The sequence below is a fragment of the Ostrea edulis genome, chromosome 1, assembly GCF_947568905.1.
Source record: "Ostrea edulis chromosome 1, xbOstEdul1.1, whole genome shotgun sequence".
NCBI classification, from domain to species: Eukaryota; Metazoa; Mollusca; class Bivalvia; order Ostreida; family Ostreidae; genus Ostrea; species Ostrea edulis.
In genome coordinates this window covers 25,394,143-25,411,317 of record NC_079164.1, presented here as the reverse complement: position 1 = coordinate 25,411,317, position 17,175 = coordinate 25,394,143, and the positions used below count along the sequence as shown (strand labels likewise).

The window sequence follows — 17,175 nt, the reverse complement described above, 5'->3', positions numbered from 1 at the left end:
GTGAGGATTATGTAATATATGGGAAGTTACTGTGTATTTACAATGCTCTTCAGGAGAAGATGAATATGTCATAAAATAATTTATATAGGAAAATTAGAGTAAAGCATATTGAAGATATTGTAAATGCCCTAGTACAAAGGGTATTCCAAAAATAATGTCACTTGCATTGCTTCTATACTACAAATGCTTTGGAACATTTTAACGTGTTTTGCCCTTCAAAATCCATACTGTCCATCTGCCTGAATACACCTTTTGAGTCACTCAATCCACTTTGGAAGCACAGTCCATACTGTTAAATGAGGACACTATTCAAATAGTGAGAAAGAGCAGATCCAAGGGCATTTCTCAAAATGTATCTGATATTTGACTTTGGAAACAGAAAAATATCCAAAGGGGGCCAAATCTGGTGAATACAGAGGATATGGGAAAACTGAAACCTTCTCTTTTTTTGACTAAAAATTCAGTCGCATTGTGCATCATCATGCAAATATCTGAGGTACCCAAGTCTGTTTTGGGGTGGCGAACTTTATAGCAGTTTTTCTAAACAACATTTAGGGTCATCTGAGTAAACTCTGGTAACCTATTGCAATTGATCAGCATCCGTCGTGCGTTACCAATGGAGCATTTTAAACTTCTTGATAACTACTTTTCCAATCCTTTTTAAACTTGATATGAAGCATCTTTGGGACAAGGGAGGCATCAATTGTAAATTTCAAGACTCCTGGTAGCAGGGTAAAAACTGCCAAAAATTTACTATATTTCAAAATTCTCTACAACTGCACACCTGTAACAAAAACTAAATGCATAGTGATGAAGATTTATTTATTGATTGAATATTGTTTAACGTCCCTCTTGAGAATCTTTCACTCAAATGGAGACGTCACCATTGCCGGTGAAGGACTTTAAAATTTAGGCTTATGTTCGGCGCTTACGGCCTTTCCGCAGGGAGGGATCTTTATCGTGCCACACCTGCTGTGACACGGGACCTCGGTTTATACGGTCTCGTCCGAAGGACCGCCCCATTTAGTCGCCTCTTACGATAAGTAAGGGGTACTGAGGACCTATTCTAACACGGAGCTAGAAAGCCTATACCGAAGTTGTAAATTTCATCAATCCCAGGGTAGAGGTTCTTACTCCAGGGTGGGGCCAAACTTGGCATATATGTAATGTTTATGTGTAAAACATTTAAAAACCAAAAGTTTTAATGTTATTCATGCTAAATTGAAACTGAATGAATGTTTAGAATGAGCAGGTAATCCTTTGCCAAATTTGTATATTTCATTATCCGAGGGGTAGGGGTTTTGGTATTAGAGTTGGACTAAAATGGTCGGTGATTAAATGTGTCAACAATTGAACATTTTTAAGTTTTCCGTGATAACTACCTTTCCAATTATTTTCAAATTTGGTATCTTTACAAGGGTGACATAAGTTGTAAATTTCAGGACTCCTGCATCCCTGGGACCTATGGGGTGAGGCAAAAACTGCCAACGATTAATTTTCAAAAATCATCTACAAACGCACATCTGCAACAAGAACTAAATGCATAGTAAAGTAGAGCGGAAAGGCCTCTACCAAAGTTGTAAATTTAATCAACGTTCTGACTCCAGAACAGGACCAAACTAAACTTGGTATAAATAGTGTTTATGCGTAAAACATTTAAAAACATCTCTAATGCTATTGTTGCAAAATTGAAACAGAATGGATATTTATAATGAGCAGAGGTCCTTTACCAAAATTTTAATTTCATAATACATGTACCAGGGATAGAGGTTTTGGTTCCAGGGTAAGGCCAAAATCATTATAGCGATTATTGTCTTTATTATTGGAAAAACTTCTTTAAGTTAGCTGGTGTGTGTATACACAGGCCTATGTGATTCGTCAAGTACTGTTGCTAACATGGTGTGATAGTATGTAGTAATAATAGCTTCATATTTTCCTGCTTGCAGCACCAGTCGCCAGCTAGTACACGTACTCTGGTATGAAAAGAGAGCCGAGTGTGCAAGTCTCTCCTGCTGGTACACAGTCTCTCCATTGGCAAGACCCTAGCGTGAACACCGGAAACTGGGTACCTTACGGCCCCAGGCTGATCAGCTAGGGTTCTCGGAGCAGATTAGAGCCCTAAAGGTGCAGTGTGCATGACCCACCTACGCGTCGACACGTTCTGGCACTCACCAATCCAATCCCCAGCTATGGGTAAATAGCCTGGTAAAAGAGCCCCCTCTCTGAGTTATGAGCTGTCACAACCTGGCTGGCAGAGCTAACCAGCAGTCATCGATAGACTGATGATCTGGTGTCTGTAGCTACTGTGGCTTGACAGAGGATCCTTAAGATCTGAGTTGGGATGTCAGCCAGGACAGACAATTCTGTGAAAACCCCGTTGCAATATTCTATAATGGCTAAATCATATACAGAATGAACGATCGGCAGTGCTGATAGACTACAGAGATCTGTCGGTAATGTCTCCGGCTTGCCCCCCCCCCCCCCCCCCCCCCCCCCCGCTCTTAGGGAGGCTCTTTCACGAAAGTTCCGCGTCGGTGCTCTGTATGCAGATGACCTAGTTATCATTGTTGACTGACTAGATGAATGTGTCAAGAGACTCCTGACTTGGAAAGAAGCTATAGAAAGAAAATGACCGAGAATGAATGCAGGCACAACCGAGATCATAATCTGCGGTACGGGTCTTGACCAACTTTACGACTCGGGCAACTTCCTATGTGCTGTCGTACAGGTATAGACAGCAACAGTATTTTCTGCAATGGCTACAAGTACTGGGTGCACAAGATATGGAGTGGGCTGAAGCACCTGTTGGAGGACCCTGATTTTAGGTGCTCAAGATATCTCTACTTGACGGCAGACCGCAGAGTGATGTCCAAGTTGGAGGTTGTATGTTTCTTTTGCTACCTAGGAGACTTGCTTTCCACAGACGGTGGCTGTGGTCTTACAACTACTACACGTGTGAAGACTGCTTAGAAGAAGTTCAAGGAGCTGCTACTGGTTCTCAAACCACGGCCCCTGTCGTACAAGACACGTGGTCGAGTGTATAGCACTTGTGTGCGGAGCGCTCTGCTCCATGCCAGTGAGACCTGGCCGCTGACCAAGCCAAACCTCCATCGCCTACACAGCGCATTGCCATGGCCCTGATCAGACAGATATGTAACATCAAGCCAGAGGATATGGCCACTGTGTAGTCAAATGAATTGCTGGGGCGGCTTGATCTCGAGGACCTCGACCCCATTTTAAGGGAGAGAAGACCCTGCTGGCACGGCCACGTAGTCAGATCCAGCAGTGCAATCAAGTGCGCACTCAACCTACAAGTTTCTAGAAGGTGGGGAGTTAGTTGGTCAATGACCTGACGGAGAGAGATCGCAGAAAGTGGAAGCTCTCTACCGCCGACCCTCAGGATCGTGAAAAATGGAAATCTGAGGTGAAATCTCCCTTGGGTGGAGCTAGCCAGCTATATGGAATGGACCCACTAGTATGGGCAATATCCCTGGACCTGCACGTAAATAGAAATTATTTTGTGACGAGCAATTATACAGTATTGAATTTCGGATATGCGTATATTTTGCTGTATACATGTGTCTCCAGAAAGAAGGATTTAATGTATTCACATATCTGGTGTAAAGTCCGACGGAAGCAAGGAAGAAATGTCCATATGGTTTGTATCATGGTGTAACATTTCAGAAGGATGTGGTAATTCTTATAATCGACAAAACAATTGTTCGATTTATGTATCTGGGGAGAATTGCTTGTGATATCCCCTGCTGTTTGGTTATGGGAAAATGATAATTCGATATAGGAACTACATGTACGGGTACTAGTTAGATTGCAAAATATGAATATAAGGAATAAATGTCCATATTTCGTTACTATTATAATGGGGGTAATTTCTACATAATAGGAATCCCCGATTATACAGAATGTTTGATTACGCCTTGCTGTGATTCTTAAGGATGGAATCAATGTCGTTAATTTGGACCACACTATTCAAAGTTTGTAATGCCAAGATTAAAGTCGGCATTATCAACAACAAAGAAGGCAATATATATAAATATATCGGCATTTCCTAGATAATAAAGTCGATATTGCCAACTTTCGACAGTTAAAAATTAGAAATAAAGTCCGTAGACCCTAGGGTCATACCTTTCCGTAATTTCTGTCTCGTCGAAAGCATGTTACTGCTATACTATGGAGTCAAAATGTGTCATATCATCCCCATGAACAGACATTAAGCCTTATCTCAGTTATCACATGCGCGGTCGACAAGTAGTGTGAACAAAGATTATAACTAAATATTCAGTGTATGAACAAACTAGCTGAACGCTGAAACCATGTCAGGTCCATTCATTGTGGTTACGCTTGTAATCATATTTTGGACGACCATTATTGCTCGAGTAGGTGAGTCAAATGACGCTACGATTGTTTGAATACACATTTTATGTACACGTAGTTTTAGTGAAGTAATTGAAAATCATAAACTACATATATGGTACATGTAATAATTGTAGAATGCCTGTACTGTTTATCATGTACCGAGAGCGTATCCCCGAGACATTGTCATCGTATTCAGAAGTGTGATGCTGGAGAGGTAAGATATATAATTTAGTTTCTAAGGTTAATGAAAGGAATAACATCTAAGTAGGTTTAGATTTCAAGTAGAGTCAGTCCTGCGCGCATTGTGACCAACAATTTGATAGAGTACTCATAACCACAATTAACTCTTCTGAGTTCATATTGCAAAAATAACCACTTGTGACGACACTATACTTCTCCTTAAAAGAGCTCGAGGTATACGGTCGTCGTACCAGTAAGCGTTTTAAACATGGTACAAGCAAGAAACGTATTTCTCTCCGGTCGTGTCACCCCTTTTGTTTAAGAGTATTTATAATTCTGAGCGTTAGAGTATTCGAACAGATTTTCGGGAAGGTCACGTGATTATTTGGAATAAATGATGAGGCCATGCGATAGCACACTAACTCGCTTCGAGTATTAGATCAGTGCAATTTTCTTTGGCTTCGGACGGAAGGAGATGCATTCAGCAATCTTACAAGCATATGTCGTTTTATTAAAACGTTTTATTTTATACAGTATGGTATTTAAACATCTTGGTAATCAAAATGCAAGTTTGCATATATTTTTGCTTTACGTATGCAAATGTAATAAAGTATTAGTGAACATGTATTAAGTTTCCTATATACAAAATGTACATCACTTGTGTTTCTTTATCTCACGTACATACACATGTAGTCGCTTTTATATTTTATTTATATGTATATTCGAATAAATGAAGTGAGGGAGAAAATAAGGGTTTTTATTTTTTACTGTAGTATGATTTTTTTTCATAGACACTGAATGTTGTGCATTTTCTAGACATGTTTTACCCGGAAGTACACTACGATAAATGGTGTCACAGTGTATGACACTGGCTGCACGCACCAGTCGGTAAGTAGTGACGTCATTATATACATTGCTGGGTGTTTACCACTGATGTATGAAATGTCTTTATCATGTGGCGCCAAATTTTCATCATATGTTTGCATTCCTTTTTTAAAATAAACTAACAGGTTTTTTTTAAACATCTGTGCTAGATAAATCTTAAGTGCTCAGTAGAAAAGATAACTCATAATAACGAGTTAGTATATCGAGTTAATTATCTCGTTATAACAATTTAGGTATTTTGTTACAACGAGTTCGTATCTCGATAAATCAGGTTTGGTATCTTGTTACAACGAGTTAACTTGCGCAAGGGTTTCACTACAAACCACAGTTCATTTTGTAAGGCGTGAGTACCCGGTATTTGAGGACGAAATATTAACAAATCATTTGCAGCCTCAATAATACACCATCATTCCTCATGATGAATTAAAGACTAGGCTTTTTCACATCATAAACTGGTGCTTTTTCAATAAAAAAAAAAAAGAAATTTGGAAATATTCATGACTTGTGATCAGTCATACTGAAGTTGATATTAAAAAGATTCTAGAGTTCCTCCTTGACAGAATCTATGTGGCGATCAGGTCTTCCAACAGTCTGTTGGAATTCTCATGGACAGAAATTGTGCTCTTCATTAACTGACCTGTTTTATATTCTTATGAGTCATACTTTATTCGACAAATATCTTGCTGTGACTTTCAACTCGGTATTTAAATACATTGACATTGTTTTATGTATTAACAACACTTACTTTCATTCATACGTCGATTAGCAAACAAAAGACACTACAGACTCTCCCATATCTGCTTTCATATTTGGATATTTTATTGAAAATAGACGTTAACGGCAAACTAACAACTCAACTTTATGACAAACGGGATGACCGTAGTCTCTCCATCGCCAGCTTCCCGCATTATCACTTGCATATGGTATTTATGTATCTCATCTCACTCGATACGCGGAAGCATGTTCTGCGTATGACCAAATTCTAAATCAAGATAGGCTACTGACAAATGAATTGATGTTACGGGAATTTTAAAACTCTCGTTTAACGTCAGCATTTCGCAATCTTTATGGTCGTTGTAATGGTACAATTTACAAATACCTGTGCAATCTTTCATCATATCAGGCCGAATGTTGTCTGACGTGTTACACTTTCATACTATTGATAGGCCGATCTTTACATACTGATTTAAAATACGGGTTACGTTGTTTACCTGATTAAGATATAGGGCTCACGACAGGTGTGACGGGTCAACAGGGAATGCTTACTCTTCTAGACACTTGATCCCACCTCTGGTGCATCCATGGATCTGTGCTAATTTTGTATTTTTTATAGGATTTATTGATCACTGTTCGTAATCTTTACTTTTTCACCATTATTATAGAATATGTGCTCTGTAGATATGTTCGGCCAATGTTAGTGCAGTACCAGCCGGAGACCCTCTCTCAATCGTAACAGACAATTCAGAATGTTACGAGTGTTGTGATGGGGATTCATGTAACAGCCATGGGTGCGGCTCACAAGGTTTGGTGTTTTTTGGTTTTATAAGCAACGCGAAATTTCATTTGATTGGGCTTTAGTGGTTTATTCAACGCAATCTAATTAAAATCAGATCCTAAAATACGCTCACAATCGCTTCTTACGCAGAGTATACGGCGCGATTTAAGAAAGTCTGATTTTAATTAGATTGTATTCAACGCAAAATTTCATTGGCCTAGCTTCTAATTTCATCTATATCACAAAATTTCATTGTCTTTAAAGATGAATTTATTGTGTAAAATTGCGTTTGCTATTAACACTATACAACAGAACCTTGATTATATCATATACATCAAGGTTACAATCAGCATTGGAGTTCTTGCCATTGACAACATTTTTCATTATTATCATAAATAATTGATTATCTATGGAAAATATATAAACCTTTTCCTATCAATAGTTTACCAGTTTTACACAATATGTCTTTTTTATATTTCCATAAATTATGAAGAATTCAATACACAAAACATGAAACATGTATACAAGTTGCCACTACAAACACGCTTCATATTTCTGCACTGAGCACACCATTCGAATTAGGGTCGATGATCTTTGTTAAAGGATGTTGGGTACAATCAAATACATATAATAACGAAATCGTAGATTTTGTTAGTTTAAACAATATTTCATTTTACAAGTCAACATTTTACAATATTCACCTCGACATTGAGAACCTCTAAGCAAACGAAATGAAATTGTGAGTTGTTTACGCTTAATGTTTGCTATTTATAAAGCGTAAACTAACTGAAATAACTTAATTTATAACCCCAGCTCACGACATGGATTGTCCTTTATACATCTATAATTATTCTAAGATGCATACTGTAGAATATCCCGCCTCGAGAGGCCCATTGTGCTTTACCTGTGAAGAGGTTACCGACCCCACTCTTTGTCACAGAGTTGTGGTTTGTGCTCCCGACCAAGTTAGTAGCATAATTCTTATTTCTGAAAATTTAGCTGGTTCAATACACGATGCAACTATAATAGCTACTTACGCCATTTTTTTTTCTTTTCTACAGGTTTGTCACATCCAAGAAAATATAGAGTTTGGCGATATTTTCTACACTACAAGCTGTATAAATAAGCATGTGAGTTATATACCTCTCTCTGTACGTTGTTTTTGTGTGCACATTGTTTTAATATATACGAAGTTTCCACACAGCAACATTTGCCTAACTCTATGCTAGATTTTTCGTGATCCAGTGAGATTTGACATTAGGGTCTCCGAAATGACTTTGCTTTGAACCTGTTTGAGTCCGTCGGTCATCCACAGTTTTGCACCACTCATACTCCTGCGTCCACCTTTGAAAAAAAGATTTCATTTTTAAGACAATATGAACTTATAGAAATTTCTAAAGACTCTACAGTCAATCAATTAGTAAGAATCACCAGTGACTTTTACAAGGCACTCGATCAGGGAAAAGAAGTTAAGAGTTATATTTTTTTCGAATTAAGTTAAGACTTTGACAAAGTATGGCATAATGGGCTACCATACAAGATTGAAAAATTGGAATACGTGGTGAATTACTATCTTGGTTTAGAAGTTACTTATATGATAGGAAACAGTACGTCGTAGTTAATGGTAGCAAATCAGACAGAGTGGAGTACCCCAAGGGGGTTTACTTGGTCCTCTACTTTTTCTTAAATATATATAAATGAGTTGGTCATAGATATTGCATGTGTGGTCAAACTGTTTGCTGATGATACATCACTTTATATTGTTGTCGATAATGCAGACACTTCAGCATCTCTGCTTAATGATGATCTGAACAACAAACTTTTTTATTTAGTCCAAACATTTCTTGTTGAAAGTAAAAGGTGTCTAAGCCTACCCGTGAATACTTTTCTAATACTGTATATCAATTACTGTTACATGCATATTGTATGTAGAATATACTCGTGGGCACCAGGGTTGTAATAAGTACAAAACCTGTGTTTGTTTACCTATATTTTACATGGTACTCTGAAGTTGAAATAAAAAAAATGCTAGAGTTCCTCATTGACAATATCTTCGTGGTCTTTGGTGATCAGGTCTTCCAACAGTCTGTTGGAATTCCCATGGGCACGAATTGTGCTCCTTTGTTAGCTGACCTGTTTTTATATTCATATGAAGCAGAATTTATTCAAAAACTTCTACGTGAGAAGAAAAAATCTCTCGCTGTGACCTTCCACTTCTGCTTCATACTTAGATATTTTATTGAAAGTAGATATTAACGGCAAACTGACAACTCAACTGTATGACAAACGGGATGATTTCAGCTTCTCCATCGTCAACTTCCCACATTTATGTAGCAATATTCCATTATCACCTGCATATGGTGTTTATATATCTCAACTGATTCGATATGCAAGAGCTTGTTCTGGGTATAGTCAGTTTTTAAATCGAGGTAAGCTACTGACAAACAAGTTGATGGTACAGGGATTTCAACAGTCTCGATTGAAGTCAGCATTTCGCAAATTCTATGGTCGCTATAACGATCTAGTTCGTCAATACAACCCCGCATTGGGTCAAATGCTGTCTGACGTGTTTCATACCGATTGTTAAGCCGTTCTTGGCACACTGATTTGACTGCGGATAACTCCGTTTACCTGATCAGGATATGGGACTCACGGCGGGTGTGACCGGTCAACAGGGGATGCTTACTCCTCCTAGGCACCTGATCCCACCTCTGGTGTGTCCAGGGGTCCGTGTTTGCCCAACTCTCTATTTTGTATTGCTTGTAGGAGTTATGAGATTGATCACTGTTCGTTATCTTCACCTTGCATGGTATAAATCTGCAATATGTTACGTCAACAATGTCTATAGTTTATATTAATTTGATCGGTATCGACACTTATTACATATAAACGCGTGTATTTATCCTTCAATTCCAGATTTTCTTTCTTTTTCCCTCTTTCTTTTGTTTCATGTATTATTGTAATAATTGGCATAATTATGACTTATTATATGATACAGATACAGGGATTACGGCGGGTATGACCGGTCGACAGGGGATGCTAACCCCACCTAGGCACCTGCTCCCACCTCTGATATATCCAGGGGTCTGTGTTTGTCCAACTCTCTATTTTGTATTGGTTATAGGAGTTATGAGATTGATCACTGTTCGTTCGTTATCTTCACCTTTCATGCTTAGAATTTCCATTCACCTCTCACTTGTGACCGGTCGACAGGGGATGCTTACTTCTCCTAGGCACCTCATCCCACCTCTGGTGTGTCCAGGGGTCCATGTTTGCCCAACTATCTATTCTGTATTACCTATGAGAGTTATGAGATTGACCACTGTTCGTTATCCTCACTTTTCATAATGAGAGCAAGATTAATATAAACCTTTTGGCTTGTTTCTCAATCTACAATACATTCACAATACATTGTTTGTAAACATTAATATCAACTTATTTCTGAATAAAATATTGTTTAAACTAACTTATAGAAAAATGACTAAAAGGAAACCCTGAGTTCCCAATATCCCCTTTGCAAAACCAGGATGATAATAGAGAGGACTCAATAACTCGAAAGCGAAATTTGAATGGGACTCGGGAAACGAACCCAATTATACCATGAGACAAAATTTTAAATCATTCAGTGAGCGGATTCAAACTTTCACTCTAAATTTTATTGAATTTCATTCTAAATTATTTAATTCAATTCATGTTACAAAAGTTCTAAAAACGAAAAAAGCTAATAGCGATGAACTGATTACTACAATATCGTAACATGGAATTTCTGAATATATAACACATTTAATTTGATATAAACAGAACACGAGTTCCGCAAACGGTACATCATCCGCCCGTCGGACAGTGACGACAAAATGCCAGTACAATATCAGTATCCATAATGAGAAAAATTCCAGGGAACTATTTGACCTACTTTTAGCATAAAATAGGCCACGGTGCAAACTGAGTCTGTATTTCTCTGAGAGGGAGGTAGCGACAACATTTCAAGGCAATACCTGTATCCATTACGAATAAAGATATCCAGAAAACTGTTTGACTTACTTTTAGCCCATGGTGCACCAACCCAGATGAAATGCAAACTGAACTTGTATTCCTCCAAGAGGAAACGTGTGCCTAAATGTCAGGGGGATATATGAATCCGTAACCAAAAAAAGTTCGGAAAACTGTTTGACATACTTTTGGCCCTTACGGTCATGGTGCACCAATCCAGCTGAAATACATAGTTACTCTCTTTTACGCTTCTTGAGAAAAAAATTGTGACCAAATTTCAATGCTGTATATACATCCGTTACAGAAAAAGTCTAGGAAACATTACTTCTGACGGACTTACGGACATACAGTGTCATAACATACATGTAATACGTTCCGTCTATAGACAGACGTATAAAAATCACGAAATGAAAACGAAAATTTGGAACTGTACGTTAAGAGTGTAGTTCAGCATATTTACATAAATCAACAGGTTTCTGTATTGTTATCAAACTAACAATCACAAGCCGGATTCTGCCCCCCCCCCCCCCCATGCATTTCATGTTCGTTTTTTTTTTGGTCCCCCACCGCAACGCGGAAGGGGACATAAAAATACCGGTGTCCGTGCGTCCGTCCGTCCCACTTCACTTTGTGGACGCAACTCCTTAGAAACCGTTCAACGGATTTTGTTCATATTTTGTAAGTTTGTTAGTCACCATGCGTAGTTAATCATATTGCGCTGCCATTTTGATTCGACAATATTTACAGGAGTTATCGGATTTTGTTGAATTTGTACGTGCTACACTATAGGAACACTTTGTGGACGCAACTCCTCAGAAACCGCTCAATGGATTTTGTTCATATTTTGTAGGATTGTTTGTCACCATATGTAGTTGATCATATTATGCCGCCATTTTGATTTGACAATTTTTACAGGAGTTATGGAACTTTGTGGAATTTGTACATGCTACACTATAGGAACACTTTGTGGAAACCACTCAACGGATTTTGTTCAAATTTTATAGGGTTGTTAGTCACCATATGTAGTTGATCAGATTGCGTCGTGATTTTGATTCGACAAATTTCAGTACAGAAGTTATGGGACTTTTGTGCTTCAACTTTTTTTGCGGCGGTGGGGGACATGGCTACTTGTGGTAATCTTGTTTATTTAACGACGATTACAAACAAGGTCATTGATGTGGGAGGAAACCGGGGTACCTGGAGGAAACCGTGTCCGAGTGGGCAACCAGAATACATGTACCCTCTCACATACAACCACTGCCGATCCTGAAAAGTCGTAGTGGTGGAAATCGAGTGCATTAACCCCTACACTACCCGAACATGTTTTGTTGACCTTGAACAAGCTGCATACACTGCAGGGATTATTTGACCCTGTTAACTTTTAATATGCCTGGTTATCATACGTGTTAAAACATATTCAAAATTAAACATTTCTTTTAGGCATGTCAAAATTAACCATTTCTTTTAGGCATGTCATATCGGAAGCGGATCAATATTTGGAAAAAGAGCCCTGAAAAACACATGTTCGCACTGCTGTTCCACAGATCTGTGTAATATAAACTGTAAGTATAGCCATGGTTCATCTTTTTAGTTGAAGGCAGGTAGTGTAGAAATCTTGTTTGTTTTTAATCTCGGTTCAGCGAAAAAAGGCATCCAACAGAATTATATCTGCATTTCCAGTTAGATTTATATCCTTGTATTTGGTTAGAAATGTGACCTTCATTCTGACGCATCGTCAGAATGATTTCATTGGCATCTTTCATTATCATTTGTGAGTCAGAAAGTCTTTTAATGTCGTTAGTGATTGGTCAGGCGCTTTGGTCACACACTACCCTATAGGAAATTTGATTTCACAACCGCGGACTGCAGCAAAAGTGGGTATCATTTTCGTCTAAATTTCCTTGTTCTAATGTGGTATTGTCAGATACAGTGTACATGTCCTTTCTCCTAATTCTGGCTAGTCAGTTACACCTTTAGCTCGATCGGTAGAGCACTGGACTGTTATGCCAGATGTACCGGGTTCGATTCTCAGCAGAGACATACATTTGACTCTTTCACATTTATCCCTTACTTAGGCTAGCTACAAGCATGTTAATTTCAGATTTATCATCCCAACATTGTAACGCGAAAATCTTGTATACCTCTACTTCTTAAAATCAACGTCAATAGCTCTACCTCACCTCCCCTCTCAGTGTCGGTGTAGTGTGTGACATTGTCGCTATGATAAGGCGATACAGTTTTAAAATGGTTGAACGGTCTATACTGCTGCGAGTGCGAGATTTGATTCCAGTAAGTCGTGATTTCAAATCCAGGCCACGCCAAGGGTCAAAGCGTGTTTGTAGACACTGTTCATTTGGATTCAACAAAATGAAGACCTGTTACAAATGGAGCTGTAGGTAAGGTGCTGCTATTGGTAATAAGTCTTACATGTCTGCAATAAAGCAGTCAATACCTTTAATATTAACAGGTATCAATCATTAACTGTTAGAAGCCATTATTATTACGTCTGCGTTGTAAATATATTAGGAAGACGCATGCGCTCCAAAGAGTAGATTATATCAATTTATCAGACATTAATGATTGAAAAATCTATTTTGTTTCGTTATAATTTCTCAGTCAAAGTAAGTGAACCAGGTTTACTAATAGTACCTGTATATGCATTTTGGAAGCAGTTTAACGGTATCTTTGATATTTTACCCAGGTTTTACTGAGAGTTTAATATTTGAAGTTTTTACACCCTACCCGTGATTGTATCACTACAGGTGGAGATAGTCCTTCGATCACAACACCCGCATCTGCTACTGGTAAGCCTCAGATTAATCACTCCCAGGTCACAACACCCCCAGTCGCTACGGGTAAGCCTCAGATTAATCACTCCCAGAAACGGCCATAATAGAACACAGCCATCACGTCAGAGGACATTGCAATTTTTAGTTCTTTCACTGCATATGTTGCAGGTCCGACGAATTGTGTTAAATTTTGAAAACTAAAGTTCAGGGCGTACTGTTTTACATCTAACCGTGTTCGATCATTCGCCTATATACGATGCATGACTTAATTTTGGTTATATTCAGCTCGCCTTTTATGAACCGTCCTACAAACAAGGGTGCTGCTACTGAAATTGTGAAAATTCATGGCCCCTGATACCCATTTGTGATTGTTCGAATAGTGAACATTTTCGCTGTGTTTTAGTCTGTAAACATATACCCCCCCCCCCCGAAACAACAAGTCTTGGTTTGAATTTGCTAAATGACAATCTATTATGGGCCGGCTCATGTAAAAAGGAATTTGTGTTTCACAGGGGGTATTTTAAAATATTTTTTTGTTTTCCATTGATTTCTAAAGTGAAATATGCGATTTTAACCTCGTTTTGTTAAATTAATTAACTTTTGTGAAAATTTATATAAATATTTATTTGACATGAAAAATCAGTTCAAATCATTTCAAAATAATAACTTTTAAAAAAACATTTACCAGAAGGTAGGCGGCGAAACAATAATATCGTTCGCAGTTCCTTATTTCACTCGTACGACAGAATTGTTTTTTATTTCCTTTATTGCTTCGCACTCGTGAAAAAAAAAATCCTGTCTTACTCATGAAATAAATTCAATATCTAACTACAAATTATTGAGTATCTATTTGATCTGCAACAGCATGAATGGTGCTTATACATGTACGTTATTTTATCTATGACCGTTTAAATCGGTCTAGCGTCCTTTCTGAAACGTCACGGACATTTCAATTACTTCAAAGGGAAATATTTTGCTTCAAACGGTGCACTCCCGTGGGGATCCGGGTTAAAATAGGTAATCAGTACCCCTTGCTTAGCGTAAGAGGCGACTAAATGGGGCGGTCCTTCGGATGAGACCTCAAAAACCAAGGTCCCGTGTCACATCAGGTGTGACGCGATAAAGATCCCTACCTGCTTAAAGACCGTAAGCACCGAACATAGGCCTAAATTTTGCAAATCTTCACTGGCAATGGTGACATCTCCATACGAGTGAAATATTCTTGAGTGTCCCACTCACATTGTTAAACAATATTCAATCAAGCCATAAACCGGTGCAACTTGTTCTTCACTTTCTTTATCTGGTCTTTTCCACAGGAAATCTTCCGTTTGATTGTTGGGACATCTACCAGAGTGGACGAAATCGGTCAGGTGTGTACACTATCTACCCCTGGAGAGAGGTATCTCGTCCCGTGGACGTGTTCTGTAACATGGAAATCCCTCCAGGAGGATGGACCGTATGTTTGCTTTTTCAAGTGAAAAAAACCAAGACTATTTTTGAATCGCATTTTCTAACTAAACCCTTTAGAAATTGTATGAATTGCCTACACTTGTACTTATATTTACCCTTCGACTTCATAAAGTATGGGTCGTACTGTTTTACCCCTGTTCGTTCATTTAATGCTAGGCTTGTCCGATCAACGCCTCCTTCAGAATTTTGAGCTAGAACATTCTTATTGTACAGGATGTTGATCGATATAACAAGGTGGTGCATTATGTCAGGATTTTGGTTATCTTTAAAATCTTCACAAATGATAGGCAGTTGAATAGTTCGTTTTGTAGTGTACATGGTTTGTTTGACTTCACTTTTCAAACTATAGATTTTAATAGTGTTAGTACATATACTAAGCTGATGCATATTTTCAAGCTTTTATTAATATATTTTTTAAAAATTGTCTATCTGGGAGATTGAGGGGTGTCAAATTTACATAATTATGTCTTCCGAACATAACACATTTTAAATCGTAGTTCATAATCACCAATGCTGCTAACGAATTCCTATGTTTTCTGCACATCATTTGAGCCTACCTCGGGGGCATCATTTTTGTGTTGTCTTGCTTTTAACAGGTGCTCCAGAAACGCTTCGATGGATCAACTTCCTTTAACAGAACGTGGATTGAATATCGGAACGGTTTTGGCAGTGCCCATTCCGAATATTGGTTAGGTAACACTATTTATCGGTAACTAAGTGAATGACATTTCCAAAAAAGACCAGCAAGGTTTTTGTTTGGTCAGGATAGTATCTTTCTCTGTCTAATGTAGGCAATGAGATTGTTCATGTATTAACCAAGAAAAACCACTCCAGTCTCCATATCATCATAAACTCTACAAGTGGAGATACTTGGTTCGAAGACTACCATATATTTGCCGTGGGCGACGAGTCGAATCGCTATAGACTCACACTAGGAGGTCCTGCTAATGGAACTGCAGGTAGGTGAAAATATAAATGAAAAAATCATCGCAGAAACAGAGGTTCCACTTCTATGCGTATCAAAACAGAATCACACAACACACATAACATGCATAAACACACGCACGTACACCAAATGCATCCTCAGTATAAAGCCACACATTTCGAAGTCAGGTTATTCAAAATCATTTGAAGTGTTTAAGTAATGTACTACAGTACTACATGCATGTTTTACATTAATTAGGAGGTACTGTACATCGTCACAATAGCTGACTTTCTTTTAAAACATGGATAAAAATATGAATGTTAGCAATATTTGTCTATTCATTTCAATTGTTATCGCGTATAGCTGAGTAGTTCAGTAGGTTAGCACGTCGATTGCTGAATTGTAGATCGCGGGTTAGAGTCCATCAGGGGTTTTAATTTCTTTTTCGTGTTATATATAGACATTTCATTAATCTATTTAGGAGATATGATGATGGACACTGGTCTCCCACAGGCCAACCTTGGTGGTAAGATATTTTACACACCGGATCCTCCGTATAATGACAATGTTAACTGCACTGCACGTCTCCACGGAGGCTGGTGGTTTGCGGCGTGCGACTTTGCGTTTTTGAACGGACTATACGGTAATGTATCCTGGTGGAATCCTTGGCACGGACCTATCATGCAAGGAGACACCTTCCTAGCTAGTGAAATGTCCTTCAACAGACGTCATGAATGACTGCTATCTGTTTTTTAAATAGTAAAGGGGAATGTTTGTTTTGTATGTACATTTTATGCTTTATAATGGAAAAGGTTTGGAATTTATCGTTTGTATAATCATTATTGTGTACTTGTTGTAATATCGTCAGTTGTTTGTATGATTGATCAGGTTAAATGTGTTTAAATGAGTTTGTATATTATGCTATAATAATACAAGTTTGACTGTACTCTAAAATTGAGATTAGGTTAATTGTTGCACAGTCTTCTCTGTAAGGGATAAATAATATATAAAAAGTAAAACGATAAAACGCGTATTATTACACAACTCAACTTAATGACTTCCATTTT

The 17,175-nt window shown here is 38.1% G+C and overlaps 1 protein-coding gene across 4 annotated transcripts; it reads left to right on the top strand.

Moving 5' to 3' along the window:
* The first annotated feature begins 2,863 nt into the window (after window positions 1-2,863).
* LOC125663801 (uncharacterized) lies at window positions 2,864-17,016 on the top strand. Of its 4 annotated transcripts, XM_048896172.2 has the most exons (12): window positions 3,680-4,398; window positions 4,509-4,588; window positions 5,371-5,442; window positions 6,838-6,961; window positions 7,805-7,899; window positions 7,996-8,064; window positions 12,393-12,486; window positions 13,687-13,728; window positions 15,030-15,169; window positions 15,780-15,876; window positions 15,975-16,142; window positions 16,590-17,016. In XM_048896172.2, the coding sequence occupies exons 1-12, from the start codon at window positions 4,332-4,334 to the stop codon at window positions 16,844-16,846; spliced, it is 1,305 nt and encodes a 434-aa protein (XP_048752129.2). In that variant the 5' UTR covers window positions 3,680-4,331; the 3' UTR covers window positions 16,847-17,016. The 4 variants fall into 4 exon arrangements, with proteins under 4 accessions (XP_056009279.1, XP_056009281.1, XP_056009280.1 ...); XM_056153304.1 differs by lacking the exon at window positions 3,680-4,398 and adding an exon at window positions 2,864-3,502 and having other exon boundaries at window positions 7,748-8,064; XM_056153306.1 differs by lacking the exon at window positions 3,680-4,398 and adding an exon at window positions 2,867-3,502 and having other exon boundaries at window positions 7,805-8,064.
* The last annotated feature ends 159 nt before the right edge of the window (window positions 17,017-17,175 follow it).